The sequence below is a fragment of the Petromyzon marinus genome, chromosome 2 (genome assembly GCF_048934315.1).
Source record: "Petromyzon marinus isolate PM22_M1 ecotype Great Lakes invasive population chromosome 2, UKy_Petmar_22M1.pri1.0, whole genome shotgun sequence".
NCBI lineage: Eukaryota > Metazoa > Chordata > Hyperoartia > Petromyzontiformes > Petromyzontidae > Petromyzon > Petromyzon marinus.
The window spans coordinates 14,760,746-14,787,350 of NC_133668.1; the positions used below are offsets into that span (position 1 = coordinate 14,760,746).

The 26,605-nt window shown below is 46.1% G+C and overlaps 1 protein-coding gene across 2 annotated transcripts; it reads left to right on the forward strand.

The window, feature by feature from the left end:
• The first annotated feature begins 598 nt into the window (after positions 1-598).
• LOC116946608 (transcription factor CP2-like) lies at positions 599-23,246 on the forward strand. Of its 2 annotated transcripts, none has more exons than XM_032961692.2 (15): positions 599-872; positions 8,196-8,347; positions 9,489-9,565; positions 10,656-10,761; positions 12,449-12,555; positions 13,397-13,549; positions 15,306-15,416; positions 15,814-15,908; positions 17,067-17,130; positions 17,942-18,035; positions 18,563-18,653; positions 18,771-18,820; positions 18,983-19,125; positions 20,256-20,307; positions 20,936-23,246. In XM_032961692.2, the coding sequence occupies exons 1-15, from the start codon at positions 793-795 to the stop codon at positions 20,971-20,973; spliced, it is 1,413 nt and encodes a 470-aa protein (XP_032817583.1). In that variant the 5' UTR covers positions 599-792; the 3' UTR covers positions 20,974-23,246. The 2 variants fall into 2 exon arrangements, with proteins under 2 accessions (XP_032817583.1, XP_032817574.1); XM_032961683.2 differs by lacking the exon at positions 599-872 and adding an exon at positions 6,040-6,213.
• The last annotated feature ends 3,359 nt before the right edge of the window (positions 23,247-26,605 follow it).

Consider the following 26,605-nt stretch of genomic DNA (forward strand, 5'->3'; position numbering starts at 1 on the left):
ACTCACGTTGGCTGTAAATCACCACGGGCCCCCTTACGTTGTGGCAAGCCTCGGGGCCATTTCCTGTAGTCGTAGAGTTCTGACGTTACTCGTACGGTACATTTGATTAAAGCGTGTTTTTAAAAAAAGTATTTTAAATATTATTTTTACACGCTTTTAACTCTGTTGTCGTCCTCGTTGCATCCTCAAACCTTGTAACTAAATTTTAACCCACTTCTCAATGTGGTATCGACTGCAAACTTTGTATACTTATGTCATACCGATGACAATACTATATTCTATCATAAAAAATATACATTTTTTACATTCTTTTTTAATAAGTTATCTTTCGGCTTGGGTCTAATTGTCCACGGTCCCTTACGTTATGGCAAGCTTCGGGGCCACTGCCTGGAGTCGTAGAGTTCTGCCATTACTAGTGCATTTCATGAAAGCGTGTTTAAAAAAAAAGTTATTTTTAAAATATTATTTAAGGCTCAGCTTTTATTCGCGGAGCCGCGGTAGCTCAGCGCTGCACGGTCGCGGCGTGGCCCCGTTCGACCCCCCCTCCACCCCCACCCCCCACGTGACGCGGGCTACGTCACTGCGCAGCGTGAACTCCCAAGGGAAATCAGAAGAGGCGAGGTGGGACCTGGACCCTGACAGAGGCGAGCTGCAGTCGCGTACATCCCCACGTGGCCAACACGTGTCCTAAAACCCTGCCGCGTGCTCTCTCTCTCTGCTACCTGCACCTCCCTCTCTCTCGCCTCCTCCTCTTCCAGCGACTGTCCGTCCGAACGTTCCCTGCAAGCGAAGATGCTGTTTTGGCACGCCCAGCCGGAGCATTACCACCCTCACCACCACGCGTACCCGCCTGCACCCAACAGCTACCTGCGGTAAGCGCGCGCGTTCGTCGTTTGTATATGCTCTGACAATGTCACTTGCTGTGCGTGAAGGAGATGCCTATTGTGCTGTGAGGAAGGGTCATTGCCAGAAACGCCAGTTTGTGTGTGTTTAATATATACGTATTAAGTCCGTGTTAATGGTGAATGTGTTAATGGTTGTGTGTGTGGTTTTTTTTATATTGGAGAGGCAGTGCGCGCGAGACTGCGTGTGCACCAGTTGTCTGCACACGTGCGGTTGTGTGCACTGTGTCGAACGTGTGGTGCGCGCAGTCTGTCTGCTACCCCAGGGCTGTGGCAACTATAATATCGCCCACCTGCCCTATGTAGAGTCGATGCAGCAGCCCTTAGCTAGCGTACCGTCAATAGTTGATACAGCGCGACCACGTGAAGTAGAATGTAGAACGTCACGTCGATCTTCTCCGGTAGCCCGTCGTTTGCGTGAACTTCAGTTTTCCGCCTCCGGGGTGAATGCCACCTCTGCCCCCCATGCATCACAATTTCTATGAACTCACGACGTTCCTGTAAGTTAGGTGGCAGCCCAAGCAGTGTATTACATGAACGTGCGCGCGTGATTGCGTGTGGTGACAGTTTTGCCCGCTCTTAATCCCAATCAAGCCATAGCGAGCGGTCCCGCAGCACGTGGTCCCGCAGCACGTGCTGCTGCTGCTGTTGTATTAAAAAAAACCTGCCCACGTGTCCCGAAATCGCCCCCCGACTGCCCCGTCCACTTGAGTGGCGACATCAACAGCCATGCGCACGACATCGACAAATGCATCGCCGTATTGGTGCTCAACGCCGATCACTGCAAGGGGGGGGGGGGGGGGGCTCTCGCTATTTTTTTTTATTGTCCAACGCGATGTTTCCTGAAGGAGGCCAGATGACCCGAAAAAGTCAAATGTTTTGATAATGATTTCAGATGACGATCTCCGTCGGCATTGGTTTTGTTTTGCCTCCTTAGAACAGGTATAGGTTGCTGAAAGTCTTCGCGAGAGTTTGTGACCCATCTGTAGGGACATATCATAGCCGTATTACTACTTTACGTGTGGGGGAAAGGTAGAACAAGGTAGAACCCTTCTTGAAACGAGACTCTGTAACATGAACAGTAACTTATACCGTACCACCCATGGACCAACTTGGTGAAGTATGGTTAAATAACGTCCAACTACCCGCGAACGGCATGGATTGACAACAGATATGTCTGTGCATGTACGTACCACCAATAGGCTGGCGTGAATTAATAGCTTATCTTATTATTTTTATAGCGCACCTTCACTCAAGGTGCTTGGCATAGTTAAACACTAAATGGTGACAAAATACAGGGTTTAATATTCTTGGTTATTTCGGTAAAGTCACGTAGAAGGGAAACAATAAAATAATAAAAATATAAAATAATACAATTCTCACGACGTTTCGAATTTACCGAAAGAACCAAGAATATGAATCGCTGCAGTCACGAAAGCTTTAAATAAAAAAAATACAGGGTGTTTGAAATAGATGGACCCGGTTTGAAATCGCTATATCTCTGCAACCACGAACCGCCCATGAATGAAACTCTTACCACATGAAAGGGCGGGGCGTAGAGTTTCAATTGATTACCGCGAGATGCCTCTCCCAGCGCACAAACAGCCCCTAGCCTCAGTCATTGGCAAGACGGTGACCCCACAACACAAGGGGCGTTTTGCGTTCTGCAGTTCAGCAAGACTGAATCCGTAATTGCGGTGCAGCGTGCGTTTCAACGGCGTTTTGGCACTGATCCGCCAATGTCAAAGAGCATTCGTCGTTGGTACTGAAAGTTTGAAGAAACAGGCTGCTGTTTATGTAAGGGGAAGAGCACAGGGCGACTACGAAGAAGACACTTTTAGAGACGTTTGTGACGAATTCAACTGTCTTCTCGATGTTGTCCGTACAGCAGGTGGAGGGCACGTAGAGCATTTATAAAATGGTTAGTAAAACCGTTTGTAACTTTTTGTGTAATTGTAACATGTTGCCATCGTGAAATATATTGCTTTGAAATTGGCTCCATCTTTTTCAAACACCTTGTAGAATGATTTAGTGTTCTTGCATGGCGCGCATGCTTTCACTCTGGGTACCGTAGCTTTCATCCAGGGGCTAAAACAACAATGCCTCAGGGAATTGGGTTCCAACACGTCAAACGGGACTCGTCTCAAATGGGACCCATCTCAAAACTATTCATTACACCTGGTGGTGGATGAGGCTTATATTTTGAATGATCGTTTTCAAGCTCGCACCCATATGCAGGGGGGGGCTGTCTCGTATTGTATATTGGTTAGATATTATAGTATGCATGTGTACTGAGTATAACGAATTCAAAATAGAGTATATCAGTGTGTACACAAGACATTCAAAGTGCACTTTTAAATCTATACGAACACCTACCCCCAACTCGTTCTGCCTGCCATTATTTTCCAATAAGCCCTCCTCACCAACGAAGAACGAATTCCAGCAATGCGTTACTCTTGATTAGAGGATGAAACAGACGTGTTTTAGATGTACAGTGGACACATCCCCCCCCCCGCCCCCCCCCCATATAAAAATATGCTCAAAATGTCCCCCCCAATATATTGCTATAAAATAGATTTATGTTTATATGATTGTGGTTATGGTTGTACTTTATTAATCCCTAATCTCTGCCATTACATACAATGAAACAAGAAAATGTAAAAAGAAAAAAAACGGAGCAATGTAATAAATACAATACACTATTAGACTTTATTGTAAAAAAACAAAAGTCCATCCTATGTGTTAGTAAATTTTTAAAATATTTGTGGCAGGAAATTAGTTTTCAAATTTTTAAAAAAAATTCTGGGTGGAAGACCCCCAGACCCCTGGAAGATTTGACTCCCCCCAATGTTGACTCCATGGCTATGACCTTGGGTTAAACTGTGGGTACTCACCTCTTCCAAGATATCCTTAGCCAGCTGGGAGGAGCCAGAACTTGTTTCTTTGTCTAAAGAGGACTTACTGCAACCTTGCACCCCTTTGGTTCTCAACAGTTAAAAATGTATGTTAATAAATGCATAGGTTTCATGAAACGACGTAGTTGTACTCACGTGCCCGTGCTTAATTTGTGTTTCGATTATTTACCTTCTAAAACAATCTGGCCACGTCTCGCGCCCCCCCCCCCCCCCCCCCCCCCCCCCCCCCCAGAGATTGCGTGCATCCCAGGTTAAGAACTACTCCCTAAAAGAGACCCACCGCACTCGTGCGAGGCCCTTCTTCCACGCGAGCATTGGCCGTGAGCGAAGCCATTGCAGGGCTGCGCCTTTACCCGTTTTGAGCAGGGGCGTTTGCTCCCCCCCGGTGACGGCATAGTTGTTGACGTCATTTCCTCGTGGGCGGGGCCAGACAGGCAGGGGGCGGGGCCAGGCAGGGCTCAGCTGTTCGCGAGCGGCCGAGCCGCTGGCTGTTGCTGCACTTTAAAATATAACACGCGTACGCCTACATACACACACACACTCTCTCCTATACAATCACACACATGTTCCTTTCATACACTCTATACATCTACGGAGACATCAACACCGTTTGGTTCATATACTTATCGCAACGCTCACCTCTTTAACGCGTGTTTAAACTACTTCCATTACCAACACGTGTACGCGTAGTTCTTTTAACATTCGTACACACGCGATACGTCTGCGCCAGGCAGTAATTACGCAGTCGCCGCTCGCTTTACACAGAGCTGTGGTTGTGGCGGGCACGGGTTGCTCACACACACACAGACACACAGAGACAGACAGACAGACAGAGTGTGAGCGCCGTAGCCCAGCTGTGGAGTGGAACAGGCCGGGCGTGAGGCGCTCACAGCACCCGCGACGACGCGGCTGACACCCACACCACGCACAGCGGCGGCGGCGGCGACTCTCACGCGCCGTCTCTACACTGTGCACCAAACACAACCGGCCAGCACACCGTAGTACGCACACTGTACACACTGTACGCACCAACCCGTGCACTGTACATCCAGAACGTCGCTCGGGGGGTGGGGGGGGGTTTGCACTGTACGCACTGCACTGCGCGCACTGTACACGCTGCACACTGTACACACTGTACACACTGCACTACATTCACACACACACACATCGCCCGCTTGGAACTAAAGTCGGGTTACTCCGGGAACTATTTGAGAGGGGAGACAGGTGAGGGAGGGGAGCGTGCTCTGTAGATGGGGGCACGCCGGTGATGAAGGACGACATGCGGCAGGTAAAGGGGGAGGCTGAGAGGTGAGGAAGGCACACGGGGGGCGGGGGGTGAGGGTGAGGGCACAGTGGAGAGGGGGGCAGACAGTTGAGGGGGGTGAGGCAGGCAGGCTGGTGAGGGGGTGAGGGTGGAGGCAGACAGGTGAGGGTGGTGAGGGTGAGGCAGGCAGGCTGGTGAGGGTGAGGAAGGCTGGTGAGGGTGGTGAGGGTGAGGCAGGCTGGTGAGGGTGGTGAGGGTGAGGCAGGCAGGTGAGGGTGGTGAGGGTGAGGAAGGCTGGTGAGGGTGGTGAGGGTGAGGCAGGCTGGTGAGGGTGGTGAGGGTGAGGCAGGCAGGTGAGGGTGGTGAGGGTGAGGAAGGCTGGTGAGGGTGGTGAGGGTGAGGCAGGCTGGTGAGGGTGGTGAGGGTGAGGCAGGCTGGTGAGGGGGGTGAGGGTGAGGGGGGTGAGGGTGAGGCAGGCTGGTGAGGGTGGTGAGGGTGAGGCAGGCTGGTGAGGGTGAGGGGGGTGAGGGTGAGGCAGGCAGGCTGGTGAGGGTGAGGAAGGCTGGTGAGGGTGGTGAGGGTGAGGCAGGCTGGTGAGGGTGGTGAGGGTGAGGCAGGCAGGTGAGGGTGGTGAGGGTGAGGAAGGCTGGTGAGGGTGGTGAGGGTGAGGCAGGCTGGTGAGGGTGGTGAGGGTGAGGCAGGCAGGTGAGGGTGGTGAGGGTGAGGAAGGCTGGTGAGGGTGGTGAGGGTGAGGCAGGCTGGTGAGGGTGGTGAGGGTGAGGCAGGCTGGTGAGGGTGGTGAGGGTGAGGCAGGCTGGTGAGGGTGGTGAGGGTGGTGAGGGTGAGGCAGGCTGGTGAGGGTGGTGAGGGTGAGGCAGGCTGGTGAGGGTGGTGAGGGTGAGGCAGGCAGGCTGGTGAGGGTGAGGAAGGCTGGTGAGGGTGGTGAGGGTGAGGGTGAGGCTGGTGAGGGGGGTGAGGGTGGTGAGGGAGGAGGCAGCCCGGCCATGGCGCTGTGGGCGCTGCGGCTGCCCCCGGTGCCGGGCGAGACGTTTGAGTTGTCGCTGTCTCACGACTTCGAGGCGAGTCTGTCTGGCATCGGACAACACCTCGACCTGGACGCCTACAGCATGAGGTGGGGACGTGGGGACGTGGGGGGGCACGACCCGAGACACGGGGACACAACCACACATGGCAGGGACGCCGCCTGACACCTCGACACAAGCAGACGCACGTGGAGACAGTCGGCTTTCCACAGTTATAAACCATATGAACAAGCAGAGAGACACAATCGGAGATCCACATGGATCACCACTGGCGGACACGCACAGGGAGACAACCAGGCGCAAGAGACAATGAGAGAGAGAGAGGGAGACGGATGACACCAGAGCCAGAAGCTCCCATTGACACACAGATGCACGTAGTACCAGAGACACAACTGGAATCCACACAGAACACAACCAGAGACACTACATGAAAGTGTTGGGGGCACAACTGGACACACAGGACACCAGCAGGGACGCACATGACACTTTGTAACTCCCCTAGACCCCCTCCCTGGGGAATGAGGAAGTTCTTGGTGCTTGGGTCTGTCCTAGAGCCTTATTTGAGAGGTTAGACACCGGGCTCGTTCCTGGGGTGTTGTTGTGTTGTGCCTCTTGATTTTGCCCTAGGTGGTGTTGATTGGCATGGCGGTGGTTGTTGTGTGGCAAGGAGGAGGGTGGTGGCTGGATGTTGTTGATGGTTGTTGCGTGGCAAGGTGGAGTGTGGTGGCTGGATGTTGTTGATGGTTGTTGCGTGGCAAGGTGGATGTTGTTGATGGTTGTTGTGTGGCAAGCTGGATGTTGTTGATGGTTGTTGTGTGGCAAGGAGTGTGGTGGCTGGATGTTGTTGATGGTTGTTGCGTGGCAAGGTGGAGGGTAGTGGCTGGATGTTGTTGATGGTTGTTGCGTGGCAAGGATGAGGGTGGTGGCTGGTTGTTGTTGATGGTTGTTGCGTGGCAAGGAGGAGGGTGGTGGCTGGATGTTGTTGATGGTTGTTGCGTGGCAAGGAGGAGGGTGGTGGCTGGTTGTGCCTGCGTGGTATGTTGGTGACTGGTTGGTTGTATTAGTGGTTGTGGTTTCTGTGGTGCTGCTGATGATGTGTACATCTGGCACGTACCAAAGAGTGCACTCGTGGTCAGATCTCAACCAATATTGGTGCATATTCACTCTGATTAAGCCTCCGTTTTGAGTACTTGCCGTGTCTGTTATTCCGGATTTCGTTCGGCTTTCGTGGCGAGTGGATGCAATGGCTGTTACATATTTTATCAGATCCCCATGGCATATAGTGTAGTCTCCAAATCGTATCAATAATACCTCTGACCTGTGTGCTATGAAGGTCCATTGCCCGAAATACCCGCTATTGTAATGTCTTTCCTTTTTAGGTAGTGTTATTGACGAATGTGAGTTTTTGTTGTTAAACGTTGGATAAAATCCCACTTTACATTTCGTAACAAACAAATGCGTGTTTCATCTGGACCGTTCTCCGTTAAAGGTGCGTTTTCCTATTTAATAGCCTTCTTCAAAGTTACCAAACGCTGATGATTCATTGTGCCAGCTGTCATGTTGTGGCTTTCACCTGATGTTTATGGATCGGTGAGCCCACCAAGAGCTTCTGTCTTTGATGCTAGTTCATAATGCGCGCTGTCCTCTTGCTGTGCAGTATACCTGATCCCTCCTTGCGCTGCTAACGGCCTGGCATTTTGGTGTGTCCTTTCTAAAACACTGTTTTATGCCACAGCCGTCTTGGGTTTCCACTGTTGTACCCAATACACAGCAGCTGATGTTTATTTAAAAAAGTAAATTCTACCTCCCACACTTATAAGCTCTACAGTTGTTTTGCAAAGTGTGCATACTTGGTCAGGGGGCTTAGTTCATATTTACTGGTCAACAGCATCGACAAGTTGTTTTTATGCAATTTTTGTAAAAACGGCAACAAACATTCACTTTATCGGCTGAAAGCAGTTTGACAGCCTCGCTGTGCGGGGCACGTCTCCATCACCCAGGAACGTTATGCGTCTTGGTCTCGCGGCGTCTGGACGTGGAAGTAATCTTCCGACGTGCGTGTGATGTGCAGCGATGTGCTGGCGCTGCCCATCTTCAAGCAGGAGGATTCGCATCTGCCTAGCGAGCCAGAGTCGAAGCTGCCGCCATTCCAGTATGTCATGTGCACCGCTACGTCGCCCGCTATCAAGCTTCACGATGAGACTCTCACCTACCTGAACCAAGGTGAGATATTCCACCTGTGTGCGCGCACTGTACCACCGGGCCCACAAGAGAGGTCATCCGGTATAAGCCAAGGCTGAAAGAAATTAAAATTCACATCTAAGCACGAGGAATAGTATGTCGAATATCAAATCCTATAAGGTAAGTTTTGCGGTGTACGTATTTGTGGCCTAATTCATAAACTACCATTGTCAGGCCCATCCCATAAAATACCGGGAAATTCTGTTGCTTAGATTTTCTCAGTTGTGCTGTGTGGATCTCCGATGTGATTTTGGGTTGTGCATGATGTTCATTGCTTCTTTCCATGCTTAGTGCAACTTGAAAGCACATTGGAGAGCTCAAAATATCGGGGAATCTATATAAGTAATCAATGAATGTGTTTTTCATGTCGAGTCTTGTTTGGCCAACTATGTGCTTAGTCTTACAAGGTAATCTTGAATCCATCACAATCGCTGGCTTTCAAATTTGTCATAAAATGTCTGCCTTATCCTGCACTTTGTATTTAAGTTCAATTAATGATTACTATATGGCGATATTGTTGGTGATGTATTTATAAGCAGGTGAGAATTCATTTAGACACGCTTCTTTTCAAAGAGATACCTATGAGAAACTTCATGGGAAAAGCATGACCAATGTACCCCACATCATAATTTGTGATGTAAAACTAATTTGGTTGGAATTCCAAACCGGTGCTCGATAAATACTACCACCACAGCACTGCCGGCATGGCCTGGTCGTTATTATTATTTGGAGGCTAAATTAAAGTTTATTTTTAAAAATATGTATCTGCTTGTGTTCATGTCTGTGGGCCCTTTGTAGGAATCGCTCAACTCCTTCATCGATTGAATAGCCCCCATCGTTAAAAGAACATGATGTTTTGGCAGAAATATCACCTCCGTGGGCATATCTGACGTTATGTAATGTGTGCACCCGTTGGCTTGGCTGTCTGTCATAGTCGTAGGGACAGACTAAAACTTCGGTTATCTTACTGCACTTGTCTTATTTCAGGGTTGCACCTGTGACATGGGGTGGATTGACATGAGCATTGTAAGGAAGTTTACTGTGACAAATGCAAGCACGGCATTCTCTTTCGTGTCTGCCGGGAGCGTTTGTGTCAATGCTGTCAACTTTTTTCTACACTCAGGACAACCGTACGAAATCCGCATGTTGGACACCAGAAAGGTCGGAGAACTGCTAGAGGTCAGCGGAAAGTACGTCAAGGTGAGTGTAAATAAATCAGCTCTGGTCTCAGCTGTTGTCAGGCACTGCATTCTTATGATTGCAGTAGATTGCACTTGAATAATTGGCATGGATCTGTAAAGGTCTCTGTGCAAGCTGACCTGTTCCTGCAAAGTGCTGTGTACTTTCCTTTAGTCCATGGGCCAAAACGGATGTTGGTACCACCTTAGGTAGCAAAACTCTAGTCGTACTGATTTAATTATACGTCTCAAAGCAGACAATTATCATTTAATAACCAACTTGTTTCAGATTGTAATCAGATAATTCACTGGTATTGGCTTCATAAATTAATTGGGAGCTACTACATTTAGGCTAATACATGTGCTACTGCCTGCTCTGGGCTCATGCACTGTTTCCGATATTGCCATAGCAACCCAACAGTTTTTATAACCTTGCAGAAACCCCAATGCAAACACGTTTATTGCATCATGCTTGGATTTTGCAATGCATCAATTATCATCATACCCAGTGCACAGCACAGGTCTTGATGCTTAGCCCACAAAATAGATTTGAAAATCTATCATATTTCCTGTAAATCTATTACTTGGTTAGAAAAATACATCAGGTATAAAATCAATGAGAGTAGATAAGCTAAAATATAAGCTATAAAAACAACCACTTAAACACAATTACAACAATTATAATTGGATTTCAACCCACATGCTGTTTTGAACCACTGTTTTAGAGCTGGGCTGTCCGATTGCCTTTGTAATCTATTATAGCAATTATCGGTCTGATTACTTGACTAATTGTAGAACACGAAAGTAGTGTAATACGATTAGTCATAGAATACTCATCATATAATACGACAAGAGTTTGACTAATAAAAGGTCTCGCCTCTCTTTTTGCATGTGACGCTGGGCAGGAGGTAACAGAGGGGGCTTGACATCGGTATCAGCTGCGTCATACTGGGTGTGGGTTGTTGGGACTGCTGACATTTTTAATGGGGCATGTGTAATCGACCATAAAAATGTGGTCGATTTTAATTGTTGGCTTTGAATGGACTTCACTCAGTCCCAGCTGAACGCCGTTTTCTCGCCGTTGAGACGTGGTGTCGTCTTTGTGCCGACAGAGCATCGTGCGCGTTGTGTTCCACGACCGGCGGCTGCAGTACACGGAGCACCAACAGCTGGAGGGATGGCGATGGAACCGCCCGGGAGACCGCATCCTTGACATCGGTGTGTGTGCAGTGTGTGCAGTGTGTAGCGCGCACGCAATAAAAAAATAGCAACTTAATTGTGAATAACGTGGTGCAAAATGCCGCGTGCTCAACTTGATGGACAACGGTCCAGGAGGCCTGTCGATCAAAACATCAACGACTTTTCTCAATTTTTGTCATCCGTGTGTAGTGGACGTACTGGAGCCATCCGTAATGAGGTTCAAAGAGGCGAGATACACTGGCTCTGTGAAAAAATATATATTTTTTTAAATATGGAAAATGCTATGCCTAACATTATTTAAAGTTATTGCTTGAAAGATTGTAACTTGACTGAAAAGTCTTGGCAAGATATGTAAGTTGCCGAGAGATGGCTTGAGAGAATTCCTCATTAAAACTGGTGCTTACCTTGTGTTAGAGTGCACCGCGGTCGACTGGGGCAATTTTCTTGTTATAAACACTGACTCTGCCGAATGCTCGCTCGCACGCACGCATAGGGGTACACACTGTGCCTGCATTTGGCATTCGTTCAAGAAAAAAACTTGAGCAGCTGTAAAGGTCAGCTGCAGTGCACGTGCGTCGTAAGGAGGGGTCTATTTGCGCGTGTTTTGATACCGCGCAACATTAAATTATGTTGCAGAGATCTTGCCATGCGATTTTACGAAGCGACGATTTTATTGTTGTGATGTGCTTTGGCACTTTTTATTTGAGCTTAAGACAGAGAGCAGATTGTACTGCAAGAAAAATTACTTGACGTCATTTGCCATGGATGTTTGGCAGGATGCAATTTCCTGTTTTATTCAGAGTGCATGAGCACCACATTAGTGTTTAAAATTGTGGAAGTATAAATAGATTATAATTTTCCATATTTGCAGGGTACGGCTACAACATTGAATGAGACATTTTGGTTATCCATTAGTGTGACACACATCATACATTAATGGGCAAAGCTCGTCGGAACAGTAAACAAATACACAGAAAATTTGTGAATTAACAATGGTCTCGTAAATTTAAAGTTGACTCTTGTTATTATTTTACCTGTTCGAAGTTTTATATATATGAATGTAATTTTTTTTATTCTGTAGCACATTTTTTTAGAGATGCCTGACTTTAATCATAAATAATTTAAAGCAACGAAAACCCCATTCCAAAATCAAGTATCCTACAAGGAAGGCTTTAAGATCACTTTAAAGACAACAATTGCAAGCTACTGCTTACGCGCTGTTGAAAACAATCCGTATAAACAGAAAAGAAACATGATTGTAGTTATTGCATGCAATAATAAAATACTATGGAGACAAGGCGGCTGCATTAGAACCATTTTGTAAAGAGTTGCGATATTCAGTGTGATTACAATAGAGGTGAAACATCAGTGTTTCCCCCGCATGTAACGAGGCTTGCGGCATGTCGATATGCAATAATAAAATACTATGGAGACAAGGCGGCTGCATTAGAACCATTTTGTAAAGAGTTGCGATATTCAGTGTGATTACAATAGAGGCGAAACATCAGTGTTTCCCCCGCATGTAACGAGGCTTGCGGCATGTCGATATGCAATAATAAAATACTATGGAGACAAGGCGGCTGCATTAGAACCATTTTGTAAAGAGTTGCGATATTCAGTGTGTTTACAATAGAGGCAAAACATCAGTGTTTCCCCCGCATGTAACGAGGCTTGCGGCATGTCGATTGCTTGCGGTGCGTTACAGACATTCCACTGTCGGTGGGAATCGTTGATCCCCGGGCGAACCCCACGCACCTAAACACGGTGGAGTTCCTGTGGGACCCGACCAAGCGTTCCTCCGTCTTCATCCAGGTACTGCACCAACCGTAGGCTGCTGCTGGTTATTGCTAGCACTTACAGTTACAGCAATGAGACGGAGTCCTCCTGATTTCCTGTTGTTGCTATCAGGACAATATTTGCCGGGGGGTAAAGGCTTTTTTTTTGTGTGTGTTTCGTTTAGGTTGTAATTGCCTGAATTGCTTTATTGTCACACGGAGTACTTTAACAGTGCGGTCCTCCCGAGGATTTTTTTTTCTCCAACAGTAACGATAAGTACAGCATCCCCAAACTGGACTACCAGGCCCCTGTGGCAGCCCTGAACTGCTTGCGTTGGCTCGCGGATCTGTGATCTTACATTTTACCTAAGAAGCCCAGATATCCGGTCCGGCGGGGGTTAGGGTCTTTAAAAAAACTCCCGTAAATAAGTTGAGACTTTCATCGAACAACCAAAATGAAAACGGTCTCTCGTGATTGGAATTGGTAAAACATACTAATGCAAGACCCTCCATAAAAAATCTTGAGACTGTGATTCCAGGGTAATTAAAGGGCAGTGCCGGAAAATCGTTAGTTGTACTGTACTTCGCCTTCTCCAACCCACACTGATCAAGGTGGTGAAGTATGGTCGAACAACCCCCCCACGATCCACACAGCGTAGGGAGGCCTTCATCCAGCAGTGGATTAAGAAAGGAGCTGTAATTGACATGATGTGTCAGTGTTCGGAGCCGGGCTTTGTATACATTTTGTGTTGCAGTTAGCGAGGTTGATTTGAAACCGTTCTTATTTAGGCTCGCAGCGTGAACTTTATTTAAGGTTGCTCCCCATCTGGCGAGACGAAGGGTAATGCTTGCCTGTCGTGCTGTGCCACCCTATTCAGGTGCACTGCATCAGCACGGAGTTCACGCCTCGCAAGCATGGGGGAGAGAAGGGCGTCCCGTTCCGCGTGCAGATCGACACCTTCAAGCAGAACGAGGGCGGGGAGTACACGGAGCACCTACACTCGGCCAGCTGCCAGGTCAAGGTGTTTAAGGTAAAGTTTACAGCTGCACTCTCCCCGTTGCCTGCACTAACGAGATGGGCGCATTTGAATGGCAATTAGAAATGCAAGTCGGGGGGGAAAAGCCCAAGCGATGTGATCAACAAAACAATTGATATTCTGATATATTTTTTTTATATGACTCCTGAAGCACTGCTCTGAGTCTGCAAGTCTCTACTTAGGAAGCCTCTCTTGGAAAGTTGGGCGAATATTATTGTTAAATATACGTGCGATGAAATCGGGAGTTTTTTCTAGAAAGCCTGGGCAAAAGAGGGGATAACACTCAAATTCTGCACCAATTGGTCACATGCAAGAGGGATGGTTTATACGTATGATGGCTTGATCTCTGATCCAACCCAACTTCCCAAGTCACTGGAGCAGTAGCTATACAGACCTAAAGCTATTTATATAGCCATCAAGTACGGAGAGGCAGCGTGCAAACACACGGGTTTGCAATGTGGTCAGCCTGGAGCGAAGCCCACATAATTGATCATAACCTCTCACACAAACCACGTCCAGAGAAATGCTAGTTTGTCCCGAGAAGCCAAATCCTCATGCTTTTTTGTTCTTGGAACTTCCTGCCACATTGCCTACCACTCCCATATTTGGGTGACTTCCTGGCACAGACCATATGTTTCACCACTGATAATTTCTGCTTGGCACTGATAAAGAGAATAAATGGCACAGCTTTGGATTTGGATAATGCGGTTTAAATTAATGTCAATACAATCCCAATCGTATTTCACATTTTCTACATAGTGTTGCTTTCCAAATGGGAAACGCGCAACAAAAATGCTGCCGGACCACCTTCGAGTGCACTAAAATTTAATTAATTGCCTCATTAATTTTACAGCAGGAAAAGCGGTAAGCTTTTCTGCACTTGTTTGAAAATGGCCTGGCCTTTCAGTGTCACGGCTCAATAAGTTTTGGATTCAAGCCCCCAAGGGAAGGTATTTAATAATCTGTTAAGGAAAGTCAAAACCTTTTTTTTTGGTTTCCTCCACCCTGTGCATTAAAGTACTTCCAATACAACTATGCACATAACGCATGCTTGCCTTGCCCAGGCTAAGAGCTTGCCAATGTTTACATTTTACTGGCAAAGAAACACCCACACGTGGGGAGGAGAAAGGGAAAGTCTGCCTGCATCACGCACTAATGTGGAAAGCTTGCACAAATGTTAAGCATGACAGATTCAGTCTCGTGCGCAAGTACAATCTGATAAGTGTGTGCTCTGCCACCGGCTCTTTGGGCACAATTTGTCCGCCTATTTATTTGATTAAATAGTACAGATTTTCAACTGAAGTGTCAGTAGTGTGCAATGAGTGGTGATGAAATAGGGACCATGTCATTTGTATGATGTAAGGTCATTCTTCACAAGACAATTTGGATGTACCATACAATTGAAATACAACTTCATCTTAAGATGCAATATGAAACATTGCGACATGGACACCCTGGGTGAAATTACGCGTATTATTTATTTAATAAAGATAGAGGTAGTTATAGTGAGATGAGATGCAGGCGATATTGAGCATGGGCTGAAACTAGGGCCGAGATTGAACAATACAGATTTTTGGAGAAGAGCATAGGAGAGAGAGCAATCTCCCACTAAATAAAGGTTGGTTGGGAGGCTTTTCAATAAAAGGGGTCAGTTGCTGAATGAAACAGGGGAGGCTTTGATGTTTTCCTTAAGCAATGTGACCACGATGGTGTTAAATTCTACATATATGCCCCCATGCTGCCACCTTAGCCCAAGGGCGCTGACCGCAAGCAGAAAACAGACCGCGACAAGATGGAAAAGAGAACGGTGCTGGAAAAAGAAAAATACCAACCATCATACGAGACCACCATCCTGACCGAGGTACTTGCTGTGGCGTAACTGCTGGGGGTGGCAGTCACCCCGACGCTAGGAAGTGAATGGGGTGCTGTACAGCTTCGTGATAGAATGTAGGGAAACCGATCACCTGGGGGACACTTCACAGCAGAGAATTCTGTTCTCTGTTTTCTAAAGCCACTGTTTTAGCAAATATTATTGATCAATGGTGATTGAATATTTTGGCAGGGTTGGGAATATGGGTACCAGGATTGTTGTTGTTCCGCACAGTTGGGTCGTCTGTAAAAAGTCTCAATGAATGGGTGGTTTTAGGTTCCAGGTGTTCTCTACTACAACGTACATTTTATACACTATTGCAATCTCTGTTTTAAAGTAATTTGATAAGTTTTGTTTATCCATATATTTGCATTCTTTACTTCGACAGTGTTCTCCGTGGCCTGACAATTCTTACTTGAGCAACAGCCCCTCGCCCACACCAGGGTTGGGGTCTACCCAGCCTAACTTCACCGTGTCGGAGACGTGAGTGCTTTTCGTGCAACGCATGCAACTCGCGCAGTGCAAACAAACATTTATCCGCGGACACTCAGACAGTCAGTCGGCATCATTTGCCTCACGGCCACCCCAATTGCAACACCAGGCAGCGCAGCAGCAGCAGCAAGTGTATCATATTGCCTTGAGCTGTAACAGTCCACATCAGTTGTCAACTCGGCTTGGTAAACCTGTTTCCCTGAGGACCCGGATAAGTGTGCTGTTCTCTAGCACGACTCTGTTCATGATGGGAAAAACGCAATGGCGAGCAGCTCTTTCCAACTTCATAATGAAAATAAATATTATTTTACATAGCGTCATTCATGCGAATTGCTGAGTGACAATTCCACCACGACACAATTGCGATGTGTTTTTGCGTTTGTATTGCCCGCAAAGTGCTTCCCCACTGGGAATGTTACTCGCAGCCAGCTCAAGACAGTCAGTTTGAATATGCATGGCAAACTTATCAATTGGCCACATTTAATAAACAAAAGGTGTTTCACCACCTTGTTATGTATGGTCGAATGGAATGGTTGACAGATTGTACTGATTGGATGTAAAGGCCATTGTTTATTGATTAAAATTATTACATGATATACGAGGTTGACTGCAGAATCCCTTTTTGTGATGATCATAGCCATGCAATATGACTTTGTTACATTTGTGACACCATTAAGGCTAGTAAGGTATTTTAGAAATATTTTTTATTTGTGTATCACAGGGTATGTTTATTTTAATGGTTAAAGGTATTAAAAATTTCATTTATTTAGAATGTGGTTGTATTTCGACTCTTATTTAGATAGAGTAAATTTGCATCTTATTTATTCTGTCTGGTATTACTTTGTTAGACACAACAGTCTTTAAAAGTAAAAAGTTATTTTCTCCCATTTTCAGGACGTGAATTGGCATTCTTAAATTTGTTGAAATTGGAGCAGCCTTACAAAACCCTTCCTAACCAGCTGTTCCTAATTGAAGCTGTTTTATGAATGTCTATTTCCTGGTTAAACTATGAAATTCACATCATAACACAAATTTTCCACAGTTGCTTCACGCATAAGTGAACCTCACATTTGGCCACGTTAATTTCCGGGCGTGTTTTTTGATAGCGTTACCATGGTCGCTCACAGAGTTGCACTGTCTATTTTCTAGGTCTGGAAATTGTTCGTCATCACCCACACATCCGAGTGAAAACCTTCCAGCCCCCACTGGAGAGGTTAGCCCTCTTACGTATTAATTTTTTTCGGGATGATCATCCTCCACAGCTTAATACACAGCTGTTGCCATCGACACGCGGATACTGCAAAACCCTTCCTATGAACCTAATTTAAAATTGTATTGTGGAGGAACATATGTTTGCTCATTCACTTTGTTCTGTTTCCTATTAAGGGGTGAATATTAATTATTTAGTTCATGATATATATACGCATTGAATGGAATATGTAAGAATGGATGTTTTTCCATTTAGTGTGTGTTGTTTGTAATCCCAGCAACAGTGAGAGGCTGCTGCATTCACCACAGTGTTAAATATAATTGATTGTTATATCAAATCGTGACCCTCATTCTGAGCGATTTATCGATTCTTTGCGTTTGATAAATCGTTACGTCCCCAATGCCGTTGGATAATCTTTATATTCTTTGGGTCTTTCGGTAAAGCCACGTAGATATATCAAATAATTAAAAATAATAACAATATCACGATGTTTCAATCGCAACACAAGCGATCGTCATCGGGTGAGAAATATCGCGGGAGAGCTGCAGAGATAATCTTTCTCCGTTTTTATTTCTCACTTGACCACTCTGGCATTGTGCTTTAGTTATTTTCGTCCTCGCAGATCTCTCTAAATTTGCGCTTACTTGGTTACATGAAATAAATACCCCTGCGTTAAGAAGCACGTGATTTTTGCGTCCTTCATTGTAAATGCGTGTTGTGTTTGTCAAGTGGGCGATGTGCCCGGGGCGAGATATTGGGAGCTCACCGTGCGTCGCTGTCTCTGCTTGTGTCGTACGTGCATCACGCTTTACAGCAGCTGCCCCCGGGGGCTTCGATCCAAGAGACCCAGCAGTGGCTGCACAGAAACCGCTTCTCTCAGTTCTCAAGACTCTTCAACAACTTTGCAGGTATCACCCGTGGGAACTCACAGCCACATGCAAACCCAAGTGGGGAGATTCAAATCAGTAGCATATGCAAAAATGTCTTAAGGCCCTAAGCTGCTCACACATTGTATAACTTTTGGCAATGTTTGTCTTTCTTGATCGCGATAAATAAAATCAAAATGTATCCTCCTGTAAATACGTTTTGTGTGTATTCATTGGAAGGAAGCACTTGATGAACCAGAGTTTGTTGATAGTGTTTCGCTAATTTAAAAGTCTATATTGTATTGTGCTGTTTCTTCAATATGCATGCCACATTTAACTTGATTCATAAAAAAATATTCCTTACTTTCACAATGCCTACATCAAATCCTACTTGTTAGCATCAGTAATATTTTGATATATGCAAAGTATAGGCATATTATTTGCAAGTGATATATATAGAAAAATATATTCTTGAATTCAGACTGACCCTGAATCTTGACGATTCTGCGAATCACGGAGGAATCATTTACGTACCAAGTGGATTTAATTTACTGCTTGAATTTCCCCAGGCACTGACCTTCTGAAGCTATCACGAGATGACCTCATCCAGATCTGCGGCCCAGCAGATGGCATTCGCCTGCACAACGCGCTCAAAGCCAAGTAGGGGTGACACCTGTGTTACCGTTTTGTATTAATTGCAGTTATTGGGTGTGTGTGGGCCTTGGAAGGCATAACTTGACTAAATTATTCGTGTTTCCTTTCTCTCCACGCACCCAGATCTGTACGGCCACGGCTGACCATCTACCTCTGCCAAGAGCCGCAGCAAGGTAGAGTTACATTTTTTCAACGATTGTTAAATTTCAAAGTCGACCGAGCGCACAACGTAGCTCTATCTGCGAGAGAGATGCATTCGATCGGTGGCTGTCCCGTAGTGAAGAGCTCAAAGAATGAGGCTGTTAAAGGGGCTTGATTTGTGTGTCGTGTTGCAGTGTACCATGCCATATACCTGGAGGATATGAACACACTGGAGCTGACGGAAAAGATCGCCACACTGTTCAGCATCCTGCCCCAACAGATCAGCAGTGTGTACCGGCAGGGCCCCACGGGGATCCACGTCCTGCTGTGCGACCAGGTGCCGACCGCAGTAACACCGTGCCAACGGTGTAAAGTGTGTGTGTGGTGTACTAGTGCAGTGATGCATCAACGTAAATATTGATTCTTAAAATCGCAATAAGTGCATCGAATTGCATGTCCAAGAAACCAAGTTTCCCGTCGGTCACTTGAGTCCACTTGCATTCGCTGTAATGTAACTAAAACATATTTTCTTGAGTTAAACCTCGACCATGATTCACAACAATTGATGTAAGGGGGCTGGAGGAGTTTATTATAGCACTTCTCATGTGTTGTACCACCCCTTTGAGCGATCTCTTGACAAGAGATGCAATTTCAATTATTTTTAATGAATTATTAATCTTTGCATATGTTCAATTGAGTCCCAATGTGCTGTACACATCAATCTACTACACTTGTACACATCAATCCACTGCTGGGTGTGGGATGTGGGGGTTATCTTGACCATGCCTCACCACAGTGGTCATTACGGGTATGGTGAAGTTGGGAAGCAGACATGGGAGCATAGAAGTACAGCGCAACAATGGCTTTTGCAGTACTGCCTTCTACTGCCCACCACGTATCCCTGCAGCCGATACAAGCCCGGTTGTCCCTCATCCAAGCGCAAACTATACTCAAACCTACTTAGCTTCCGAGACGTGACACGATTGGGTACATTCCAGGTGATTCGGTCACGGCAATTGGACATTTTGGGCCAAAAAATGTTCAACCACGGAATCCTGGCCACCCTGTGACACGTGCTCAGCAGGGTGTTTCGGGAGCATTAAGCTTTTCCAGCAGAATAATGGATCGTGGAGAGGAGGCAAGTTCGGCGAATAAACGTGCCTTCAGGAGGTTGCTTAATTGAGAGTGCTACTTAGTTACAAGAAACACTTTTGGGAGAGCTGTGCAGTGCACACTGGAGCATGTAATGGGCGTGTGCACTGGATTAAAAGTTCACGAGGAACCCCATTGTAATTAAATTTTAAATCTCGCTCCAGGCAATGGTGTTGTTAATGATTCCGAGGCTCCATTTGTTTTTACCTTTACAGGGCTTAGAGTGCTACAGCGTGGCACCAGCTCCCAGTGCAGTTGTAAATAATAACCTTTCGGTGATATGCATTATTTAACTCGTTGCTTTTTCAACACTAGATGATCCAGAACTTCCAGGATGAGGCCTGCTTTGTCATCAACATGGCAAAAGGTAATTAACTGTTTTCCTCCTAAAACAGTGGCCTGGTCGAGTCCTCTTTATAAACACTCGAGCGTTGTTCATGCGATGTCTTTACGTTTTGTGATTCAGTACCGTTTTATTGATAGCACTTTATTTACATTCCACGTTGAGTTACATTCCTCGTTGAGTCACATTCTGGATGTTCTTAAACGTTTTACTTGCAAACCTAGGAGATGCCACAGTGTAGGGCTTTTCACGAGTAGGATATCAGTATTCTGACAGAAGATAGCAGAAGAGTCTCAAAGGAGATGGAGATAGAATATCCATGAAAAAAACAGCATTCAGGAGGAAACGGGAGCTGCTGGTTAGACAAATGCGCGTAACATTGCAAAATATACTTGTAAAGACCCTCGCATTGAGCAATGATATACATGAGCGCTTGACTCGGTCATAAGATCTAAGTTCAAATCCTCGTTGGGGATTGACTTGCCCCAGTTTTCCTCCATATTCAATGTCCTATGGGTAACTTGATTGCGGCGATAGAAAGTTGAATTTCCACCACGGCCTCAGAAGCCACTTGTGGATATGATCACCACTTAATGCCAGCTTGAGCTGAGAAATGTTTACCTTGAGAGTTGGTTGTGGTTTACCTTTGCAGATGAAAGTGGTGACTGCTATCACGTGATCCTCAAGTGAATCGTGTTGAGAAAGAGCACGGAGGAGCTTGTCGTGACCTCGGTCGATGCTTCTGTGGACCCTGACCAGAGAGGACTACTACAACCTCCTTGTACAGAATGGAAGAATGCCTCGTGGGCGAAAAGGAAGAAAACGAAGATATTTAATGAGCGCTGATGAAAGGCAGCTGATGGGAAGGGATTCATCATTGTTATCTCCGTGCTCTTGACGACACAACTATTAGGTGGAAGCAAAAGGAAGTAGCAACGGAGGCTGCCTCTGACATTCCAATGGGTTCTGGCATTGCATTGTATAAACGCGTTTGAGGTTTTTCCACTACGGCAGACCCTTCAGATTGTACATGTTGCTGTATTTGGTGTACATACTGCCATGTAGTGCTTCTCTAACACTGTCTCAGGTTTTATACGATTTGAAGTGAAATTTCTATGGTTACAAATAGACTGTCTTACTGCCAAAAAGAAACTTATCTGAACTGTACATTTTTACGTAATTTGCTTATTTTTGTCCATATTTTGAAGAGGCAACCTTTCAACTGATTAAATGTCAAGTAAGCATATAAAGTACATATTATGAACAACGTAAACATTTGCACTGTTATTTGTAAGTGTATAGTTTAATAGGGGAGGGGGGGACTCACAAATTGGGATGTGGCATAGGCCTAGTTTGGTACTCAACACTGGGATTTGCTGAATTGGTATATTCCCACAATGCACAGTGGTTTGCCTTAAGTGACAGCCTTGACCTGAAGTGAACTTGGGAGCAGAGTGCATTTCATTCATTCAGACTCTAATGCCATAATTCACTTTCAATCACTTAACGTAGAATTTCACAACTCGCGTTAACTCTTTCGGTTGCAATTCCCCCTCTTCTTTTGAACTCGGGTTTTAACGATAAGGAGCAATTGTCAACTGGCGCCACTGAACTTTTAGCGGAAAAAGCTGCATTATTTGCATAGAAAATACTCCCATCACAGTGCAGATGATGTACGGATGGAACAGATTGCTGCATGTCCTCCCAAACGTGTGTACTTTTGTAGAAAGTGAAGGGGAAGATGGTAGGCGACTTGTGGGGATTCTTGCTGTCAGCAGTGGCGTCGTGGGATAAGATCGAGGTCAATCGGCAGTGACCCAGTGAAACAGTGCTATTCTAGCTTGAACGTCTGCAGGTGTATTTCTAGCCAATACAATTTTTTTGTGTGTCCTGGGCTTCGGTTGTGTTTGCACACGTGATGCCCTTTTGATAATGCAGCTTGCAGGCTCGTTTGTGAAAACGTTTTTAAATGTACAAAAAAAACGTCTTGGTTGAAAACATTCTAAATCCTCGAGCATTAACCCTGGTCTAATTGACGCGTAATACGTATTGTGATCTGATTTTTTTTTATTGTGTAAACACTGAAGCAGCGTTGGTTAAGCGGTGCTGCCATCGACTGGCTTTGTGAGGACTGTTTTATTGGCAATGAGATATAAATAGAACTGCTGCAAGACCGCGTTTGACGAGTGTACCAAAGCTTCATAACGTCTGGCCTCGACTTCAACTCGTGTGCTTGTTTTGTATACAGATGGTGGCATTGTTGACGCGTGCTGCTTGTGGTTGCGTTTCACTCTGGCGTGAGCAGAGGTGGGTGGGTAGGGGGGGGGAATGAGTCGCCGCCTGTATTTCTTGATTTTCCAGTTGCATTTTACCCGAGTACACGGGAGAAGCAGCAGAGCTGAGCCGTGAGAGTGATCCAACGAATGACGGCGTCGGCCCTGGAAGATTGGCGCCTCATCCTGCCCGAGCATCTTGCCTCGTTTGGCTAAAGATGAACTTGTCGAATTGCATGGAAATTATTTTGCGTTACATAAAACACCGCACGTTGGCGTTGTTACGTAACCAAACAACGCGGGGTTGTGTGTTGACTGCGATCTCAACTATAGCCATGTACCAAAATGCCTGTATGTGCCTTGATCTGTGTCCCAGTGTCACTGTAGTGTGCAGGGAGTAAATCCGACACGTGATGCTTCTCTGTAGGTTGCTTTTTTTTCCCCGTACGCTCGTTTGTATTTGTGTGCGCCTTTGGGTGTCATGTTTCAGGCCGACTGGTACCCCACCGGCCCTGTCACTTTGTGAAGACGAGGGCTCACGCGAAAGAGTCATCTTGCTGGGAACGCCGCGACCCCCCTTTGTCCCGTTGAGTTTGTGATGAAACGCGAGAAGCGAAGTGGGTGGGAGCGCGGCTCAGGAATTAAACCGCCCGTTCCTGGTCACAGCAATAAAACACTCCCTCCAAATGTCATCTTATAATTAGTGCTTTTTTTTTACTGTCAGTGGCTGGTGTAGGTAAGTGGAACGTGTGTGGATGGTAAATTGTGCGCGTGAAACGACTCGACTTGGCGACTGCGTTTTTCGATCTTGTGTTTCCACTGTGGTGAATGTACGAATAAAGTGAACCAATCGCATGACCTAACTCGGCGGTCGGCAACCAAAATAACGAAGTGCCATTTTTTTGGGAATTTGATTTAAAAAAAGAACTATTTAAAGAGCCACAATGCATGTGAATAATGTCACGAAGCAGTTCTTAAAGAGCCGCATGCGGCTTCGGAGTAGTAGGTGTGTCGACCCCCATCGTGGTGGAGAATATACGTAACAAAATAGATGGGCAGACAATGTCTCTCCACAGACGTGTCTCCACATGACATACAGATATTTACACAACCCATTGGTCCCACGGCCTTCTGGGAGTTAATTTCAGCAGCATTGATTCAGTACAAGCAAACTGGTCCGGTGTCAACAGACTCCCCACCCAGCCCCACCCCTCCCACCCCCCACCCAGCAGTACCCTCCCCACCCAGCCCCTCCCCACCCAGCCCCTCCCCACCCTCCCCACTCAGCCCCTCCCCACCCTCCCCTCTCCACCGAGCCCCACCCCTCCCATTTTTGGATGCACGACGGACGGACACAATAATCCCCTGTGGGCTGGTGGTGTAACCAGGAGGTTCCTACCAGTATTACTCATAACTCGCACTGTTACACTCGCTAGCACGTAACACAACACTGACCGCCTAGCAAAGACGGCGCTAACTGACCAGATAGCTGGCTAAGCAATCTAGCAGTGCTGACGTCTAGCGACGAGGACGACCCCGACTCCCACGACAGCCCCGAGCTCCCTCTCTCGCGCCCCCTTTTATCCTTCCAGCGGGGACCGGCCACGCCCACCTTCTGGAACCATCACAGCTGGTTCCTAGGAGCTTAAAGATGGATCCCTTGCATGACCCTTGCCCCAGATCTTCCCCTTGGGTGGGCACACCCATAATTGCTACTCCTGGTCGCCAGTCAGCACTGCTACCCTACAAGATGTATCAACTATTTGGATGAATAGGACATCTGAGGCGTACTGTCTCGGCTTCGCTGTGCGCTGCATTGCACCACTATCCGAGCAGTTAACCTTGCATTCAATAATCCTTCAGAGCCAGCGTGAACATCCGACTCCAAACGTATTTAATGTATAGAACGAGGAAAAACTGATGCAAAAATACAGTATATGTTAATACTTGCAATATCGATACAATGAATGAACACAAGGAGCATCATAACATTGTCTTAGATAACATGAAACAACAATAGCTCCTGGATGGACCAGGCACCTACATTAGCACTGAATAGCTACACGAGAATAAGCTACTGTGTTAAATAAGGTCACATCGTGTAATCACCATACTGCAGGATAAAGGTACAGCGCTGCACATAACACTGAACTGTGGATGAGATACTTCATCCTTGCTCTTAAGATGGCATTAAAGTTACATGGGTACAAGTCTGGCTCGACTTATCCAATTACAAGTAACATTCACAATAATGCAAGTGGCAAGCTTCGTTTTTAACTAGGCCTCGTTTATCCTAACAATTTAACAGCATTATAAAGGCATTTGCAGCATTACAACTGCAATCCTAACATTATAACAGCATTCCCAGTATTATAAGAACATAAACGAACTTACAGACAATGCTTCTTAAAGTCCCGCAATGAACAGATGCACCTGTCTTCACTGAGACGCTATTTGCGCCCCCATTTTGTACTCTGTGTAATGGCTGACACCCTGCCTCATGGCTCAGAGAATCTTAAATCGTCACTTCCTGGTCACGTGACCAAACTCAACACCATATCAGGAAGTTCCTGCGTAATCAACACCCCCATACCTGCCATGGGGCAGAACACGTCCATTCGTCCAACCTACATTGTCAGATTAGAACTAATGTGGTAGGGAATTCAGGTCTTTTTTTTAATAAACGAAAATGAACATTTCGTTTTGTGATGTTAAATTTGGCAACATACTTTATCTGTTGCATAAATTATATGGTACAGTAACCAATCCAATGTTACATTTACCGCCCGTTTGTAAATCTACTGCTTGATGACGGCTTGCACATGCCATGAATACAGGGTCATTTGAGCATACTAACACAATGCTGGTCAGGGCGAGTTGGTGGTGGAGGGGGGCAGGCCAGGACCTGCTCAGATGTCTCTCGCAAGGGATGTTGACCGCGACCAGGATTCAAAAGCAGGTCACGGGGTTTTATGGTGCAGCGTGCTAGCCACTGCGTCACCGTTACTTCCCTATCCAATCGTACCTTTTTTTACGTCATAAGGATTTTGCATAACGTGTTGACTGCCTGGTAAGTGCAAACATTCTTAGGGTTTATTCTTGGGGCTCCTGTTACTGCTGCTGCTGCTATTCTAGTGTTGTGCCTGTATCCCTCCTTTGTAGTGTAGCGGGTAGCGCGCTGCGCTACAAACCCCACGACCCGAGTTCGATTCCCGTTCACGGCCATGGGTCTCCCATAGGTCGATGCAGCCTAAAATGAGTACCCGATACGATATGTAAACATCGCCACCGGGGAGACAAAGGCGGCCGGGCGTGGTGCTGGCCTTCATCGGTGTTGCTACTTGCTCACAGCACTTGCCCCAACAGCATGTTAAGGCTACACGGGGTATCTTTGTATTGTGGTCCAGTTTTTCAGGAAACAGTGCATGGTGTCTGTGTGTTGTTGAAACTAGACGCCCATATATGTGTAACCCCCTTTCTCGTGTATAAAGAACTCATTTCCTGAGAAGCCGCGTGTCTATTGCACCACAGATGCAACACACTAACACACACGGACCTACGGGAAATTAAAACATCGCCATACGCTGACTCATGCACCACGCCCGTCAGCGTCGTCGCTGGCGGGGGACACGAACGAATGAATGCATCAATGAGTGAGACAATGAATTGATAAATGTGGGATCGAATTAATTAGGGTTGAACGATTAATCGATTTAAAATCGAAATCGCAATTTGAAACAACGCGATAATAACTGTATTCATTTATATTCTTAGCTCTTTCGGTAAAGTCACGTTGAAGGGAAACAATAAAATAATAAAATATATAAAACAATAAAAAAATTTCTCACGACGTTTCGACCATAACACAAACGGTCGTCATCAGGTGTGTGATGACGACCGTTTGTGTTATGGTCGAAACGTCGTGAGAATTATTTTTTATTGTTTTATATATTTTTTTATTTTGTTGTTTCCCTTCAACGTGACTTTACCGAAAGAGCTAAGAATATGAATTACTGCAGTCACGAGAGCTTTAAATCAAAATTTGTATT